This window comes from Nanorana parkeri, unplaced genomic scaffold (assembly GCF_000935625.1).
Source record: "Nanorana parkeri isolate BGI_ZX_2015 unplaced genomic scaffold, ASM93562v1 scaffold1255, whole genome shotgun sequence".
NCBI lineage: Eukaryota > Metazoa > Chordata > Amphibia > Anura > Dicroglossidae > Nanorana > Nanorana parkeri.
Genome location: NW_017307523.1, coordinates 79,705 through 86,145, shown reverse-complemented (window position 1 = coordinate 86,145; position 6,441 = coordinate 79,705). Strand labels below are relative to the sequence as shown.

The 6,441-nt window shown below is 40.8% G+C and overlaps 1 protein-coding gene across 1 annotated transcript in view; it reads left to right on the top strand.

Moving 5' to 3' along the window:
* Positions 1–6,441, top strand: part of SACM1L (SAC1 suppressor of actin mutations 1-like (yeast)) — a 101,945-nt gene that overhangs the window by 43,643 nt on the left and 51,861 nt on the right. The window contains exons 9-10 of the mRNA XM_018568859.1: positions 437–522; positions 4,974–5,060. Coding sequence (XP_018424361.1) covers positions 437–522; positions 4,974–5,060 — 173 coding nt within the window. The remainder of the gene's footprint in view (positions 1–436; positions 523–4,973; positions 5,061–6,441) is intronic.

Here is a 6,441-nt window from a genome sequence, read left to right as displayed (position 1 = left end):
CAAGAGATCTGGTGGATCGCTTGTATGTAAACAGGCATTCCTGCCTGTTTTTAAATTTGGGCAGGTTCCCGCTCGCACGCGCCAGTGGCTGACGGGACGTTTAAATATGCCCGCTCAGATGTAGTAAGCTGCCAGCCTTATTTTTACAACGGCCGTGAGGCGGTTAATAGGTCAATTATTTAAAATTTAAGCTTGAGGCATGTATAAATCCATAAACAGTCTTTACTACATTATACATAATAATATATATCAGGTGAGCTTCTCTGTGGACGTGGGGAACTTTTAATGTATTTTATATTTTAATGTTTCTGGGGGTGGAATAATTGTGTCAAGCAACAATTAGGCAGTTGTACAACTTTTATTTATGTCCTTCTTTTTTTATTTGAGTATTTAAGTTTTTTTCATTCTTTTTTTTTTTTTTATTGCAATTATTTAGGTATTGATTCGGAAGGTCATGCTGCAAATTTTGTTGAAACTGAACAAATTGTGCATTTTAATGGAGCAAAAGCTTCATTTGTTCAAGTAAGTTTTGATTCCATTTTCTGCACATTAGGTGTAAGTATTTTGCTATAGGATATGTAATTCATAGTTGATGGCAGGCCATTATAAAAGTAAAATCAACAAGAAGAAAAAGCAACATAAATTGGAGACTAGCAAGGTAGAAACTATAGCAGCACTCTAAGCAAATAGTTAGTGTTAAACCGCAGGTTTTGTAGAAGAACCCAAAACAACTGTTTTTTGTGGGGTGAAAATATGATCCAAGTTTATTGATCATGTAGACATGGTACTTTAACAGCAAAAGGAAAAGTGCTAAATTGTTTACATTCTAGGATATATTTATACAATTTTGCATGTATATGCAAAAAAGCTATATAACATACGCCTGATTACTGCCAACAAAACCCACCTATGTGACCCTCTAGACCTCCAAACTTCTGTGGGTTTCCAGAAGACATTCTTATCGTTTACCCATACAAGTTGGCTGGGTACAGGTCAACTTAGTGTTTTAAGAAAGAACGAAAGAAAACACCGGGCGCCTGACCTGGTGCAGTAATCCTTTTTATTGGTGAAAGTAATAATAAAATACAATGTACTCACAAGTGGAGCAAGAAAAATTTCAAATTGGACTGACAGTCCTCACTCGATGAACTGCTGTGGAGATGAATAAATTGTCCAGTTGTTTTTTTATACAGTGTCACTTTTTGTATCTTATCCATTTGCATTTTTTGTTCATGTATGTTTTAAGAGCCCTGCTGTTGTTGTGTGGAGCCGTGACACCGTCTTCATGCCGGCCCTCTGCAAACTGTGTTTTACATTGATGAGCGGCTCAATGAGGTTTGTGTCCGAGCGCCTGACATTCTGGCAGCGGGGTGGGGGGATTTGTCATGCACAGTCATTTTTAATGATGTACTATTAGATGCATGACTATCTTGTTTTATGCCATCTTTCCATTTAATTTTTGATCAATTACCGCCAGAGTATGTGTTCTCATGTATAGGATAGATTTCCCCGTTCTCCTGATGTAAGCAAAACCCCCTTAGTCTCGATTGGTCAGACTAACAGGTTTCCTAGCAACTAAATACATTTTGCTGATAGGCCATTTTTCGATCCCTTAGAGGCTCATTGATTGAATACAGAGTATAAATTAGCACATCGTTAGTCAGCTACTCGGCTCTGAAGAAGGGGAAGTTCTCAGAAAACGCGTTAAGCTAGAGGAAGCGTGACTCTGCTCATGGCAGAGCCCCGGGACATTTTATTAATCTCCACAGCAGTTCATTGAGTGAGGACTATCAGTCCAATTTGACATTATTCTTGCTCCGCTTGTGAGCACATTGTATTTTATTATTACTTTCACCAATAAAAAGGATTACTGCACCAGGTCAGGCGCCTGGTGTTTTCTTTCTTTCCTATGCAGCCTTGAGGGATCCCTTGTCTGTTATGGGGTGGCTGTGCTGGATTCCAATTAACCCTTTGGACCACAGGAGGGCTCCTTTGGTTGTGTATATTTGGCGCTGGTCTTGTCATTTTTGCAACGTAGTGTTTTGCATTCTTAATACCATAAACAATTGGCACCTCTCATACATTCACACAACTCTGTTTATTAACCTTCGATGGGACCATCAAGCTTGGCACCACCTGCAAGGTCTGGCACTCAGTCTTCCAAAGCCTCATACATGTCTTCCTCTGCATGAAGGTGCACTCCCACTTTTCGGACTGTGGGGACAGTTGTTGACCTTCGTAGACACTTGGGCAGCTTGCACCTCAGATGCTTGGATGCAAAAGGGGGCATCACAAAGCTAAAACTGTAGTTTTTATGCCTGCCCCATCCTCGGTTTCTCACATCCTTCTGTCAAGGCTGTCTTCTTTCAGATTCAGAAATTCTAAATGGAATCCACTAGATTTATCATTGCCTCTTTTCACCATGTAGACTTTCTGGCCTCTGTGGACATAAATGATTACTTCCGTGTCTCCATCTTTCCAGCACATCAGCTATTCCCATGCTTTGGTGTGGGACCTCTACATTACCAGTTCTTGGTTCTGCCCTTCAGCCTTTGCGTCTGCACCTTAGATATTCACTTAGAGTTCTTAGAGTTCAAACTGCAGGCTGATGAAAAAAAAATAAAACAAATTTCTCCATCTGCACTAAACAGTGTGAATGGACGAATTCCCTGCTGGGCTGTTGTATTCTGACAATGGCATGTGTGCCGCTGTCACATTACTCGAACAGTGACGGCAACCAGTGGGCTGCTGTGACTGTGTGTCCAAATATTTTCCCACTGGTTCCTTCAATTTTCTGGTCAAAGGATGCTGGATGGAAGACTGCCAACAGAAGGCCACCCATTAGGCAAATTCCAGCCTGTTCTTAAAGAACTGACCAAAATTCACAGAGTGTATGATTAGCTTTAGATGACCTCCTGTTGAAGTCGGCCAGGTCTCTCGGATCCACGTGTCTCTTGACTCTCTTAGGTGGGTCCTAAACCTTCAGAAATTGTTGCTGGAAATTACTCATTGCTTGGAGTATCTAAGTCTAGTGCTGGAAATGACTCATTGCTTTTCCTCCCTTAAAACTTCTTCCTCATCTGCTCCTTTGGATCAAGATGGAGGGCATTCTATTGATCCTCATTGCTCTGAACTGGCCCAGGCGGATGTGGTTCACTGACCTAGTGAGACTCTTGACAGGCACTCCTTGGGCATTGCCAGATCTGATTTGCTATCCTTCTCAGTTGCGGACTTTATTGGTATGGCTGCTAAAGCCCAGGTTCTGAGCAACAGGGGCATCTCTATATCTGTGATTTTATATGGTGTTTAAAGCCTAGAAGACTACTTTCTACAAGGTCAATCATTGGACGTGGAATGCATACTTGATTTGGTGTGTCTCTTGACGCCACCTCAGAATAAATATTCTCCCTCCTACTGCTGAGTCTGGACCAGTGTTTGGCTATTAGCACTATCAAGGACAGGTTCCCACAGTATGTATCCTGTTTCAGAGAACATTATCCTCTCATTCCTTGAATATGACTTTTTTACAGCTACCCTCATCCATTCCCCAGTGACTTTGTGGGACCTATACCTGGTTCCCTCTGCACTTCAGAAACCGCCGTATGAACTCATTACTCGCACCCACACAGTGGTTTTTGTTTTGTAGTCTGAACTGGCAGCTTTATCCAGCAAAGAACCCTTTTTGGTCTTGCATACAGACAAGGTGGTGTTGAGGCTCAGGACTTCCTTCTTGCCTACCTGCATTTAACCTTAACAAGGACATTGTTCTTCCATCCCTCTGGCTCCAGTTCACCAAAAGGAACTTTCCCTCCATTGTTCGGATGTAGTTGACGCTGTGTAAGTCTATATCACAGCCACTGTTTCTTTCAGAAAGAGTGATTCCTTTTTGTGACCCTGGAAGGGTGCACCAGCTTCTCGTTCCATCATCTTTAGATAGCTAAGACAGACCACCTTCAAAGTTATAACCTTAAGGATTGGGTTCCACCTTTTCTTGTCAAAGCCCACTTTACTAAAAAGGTGAGGACTTCTTGGGCTTTTTGGCATCAAGCAACAGTTTCCAAGATTTACAAGGCTGCAATCTGGTTTTCTCTTGCACGTTCTCTAAGTTCTACTAGGTGGTTACTAGATGGGGCTGAGGTGCATAGGAAAACGATGCTTCTTTCCTATTCTCCTCAGGTCCACCTAGTGGCCATGGTGCAATATTTACCTGATATTACATTTGACCTGGGAAAAAGTGTACTAATATTTGTTTTTGCCTTTATTGACATAGAATAAATGCTGTTTTGCAGAACGAATGGCACTACAATTTTTTTTTATAAATTCACACCTTTGCAGATAAACCGTTTTATATTGGCCTCATCTTTCCCTGTATTTTTGAGACCTGTCATCACAGGCCCATGTAAACACTAATTTGTTTACATTTTAGTTGCCTATAAACCAGGATTAAGAACAAGGAAGACCTTTTTAGATTTCCTTTCCAAGATGTGCATTCTGCTAAGCGTACCTTTTGTTGTGGAAAATCAAAATGTGATGTGATCTGTGAGCTGTTTGGCTCTCTTCAGTGGCAGGAGCCATACATTTTGATTGCGTTACTGTACACTGTGAAACCACTGAATATCCATGTAATCACTGAAGAAACATCAGCAGCTTCTGGTAGAAGGCGGCTCCTGCTTGGCATTCAACAGCAGACTTAATATCTAGTGGGGTACCTGGTTCTTCCTTGTTCACCAGTCTGCACTTGCTGCTTTCTACGTGCTGCAAATAACTGCATGTAAACAATACAATATTTACGCTGACATTAATCTATGACTACTGCTCACAAAGCACAAGGAAATAAAGGTAATAAATCATGTTTATAAGCTTGGTGTCCCCGGAAAAATAAAAAATTGCTTTTTTTTTAAGTATCCTTAAATATTGAATAACTAACAAAATACAAATTTTTAAAACTGTTTTGTTTGTGTTCTTTCTTTCAGAGTCGAGGGTCAATTCCATTTTTCTGGTCACAAAGACCAAATCTGAAATATAAACCGAAGCCTCAAATCAACAATGCTGTAAATCATGTAAATAGTTTATTTATTTGCTCTAAACACATTGGCTGTGTCTTTTTCTATGATTTATGATAGCTTACACTCTCTACATATACTGGCCAAAGTCGGGTATCTTTTTGTATGTTGGAAGTTTAACTTCTTTAGAAAACAACATTGTTTCTGCTAAAAGTGTGTGTGTGTGTGTGTGTAATATAAATAAATAAATATATATACATACATACATACATACATACATACATACATACATACATACATACATACATACATACATATAATAAAGTGTGTGTGTGAAAATAATAGATGCTTGGCTGTCTGACTGCAGGATGTTTCAGTCCCAGTTCCACATGCAGCATGCTGACAGTGTTCCTTTTAATTGTTTATTTTATAGTGATCAATAGTTCTACTCTTTAATGTCAAAGTAAAAATAGCTCTCTGTAAAGTAATTTAGGGTATTTACAATGAAAATAAACACACAAAATAGATTGCCTGCAAAAGTATAGACCTTCTTTAATGTCGCACATAAATCTTCACTAGTGCAGCCAATTCTTTTCCACAGTCACATAATTTGTTAAATGGTGATCACCTGTTTGTAGTCAAGGGGTCTCGAGTGATTTTAGTATAAATATTCATGCATCTGGAAGGACCAATTTCTGGTGAGTGAGGCAGCATAACCTACACAAGCTATGGGACGTGCTAATCTGTTGCATTAAGGCAACCTATTTATTATCAATGGGCTGCAAACATACCACTATGGATAAAAAAAATACGCATTAACTTTTTTCAAAACGCAGTGCAGCACACCACGATGCATATACCATGTGTTGTGATGCATTACACTCTAATTTACAGTCAGTTGTGGTGTTATTCACAGTGAATAGCACTGCAACACACCACGCATAGAGCAGGTTGTTGCCATGCATTGTGGCAATGCGTGTTGCCACAACACACAAGTCTGAATGGGTCCTTTCTATAGGCACTGTATAAACTCCATTAGGATCATATATTTAGAGTGGTTTTAAACACAGTACACAGAGATGAAAGGCATGATTACTTACCAAATAGCTTCTGGGGTGGCTGGCCAACCTGCCTAAAGGTGCCCATACACCTTACGACCATCGCAAGACTTTTGTCTTGCGATGGTCGTAAGCTTATTAAAAGCTCGTACGATCTGCCCATCTTGGACAGGCAGATCGTACTTGCGATCATCGAAAGCCCGCCCCGCTGAGGGGCGGGCTTCCGATGACCGCAATGCAGAACGGGCAGTGTGCGCGTGCGCACACCGGCCAGTTCCGCAGCTGTCGAACGAGCAGGCTAGAAACCCGCCGACAATCGTACGATTCTCGGCGGGGTTTCGAGCATGCTGGTTCGACAAAAGACGTGCGACCGTACAGTA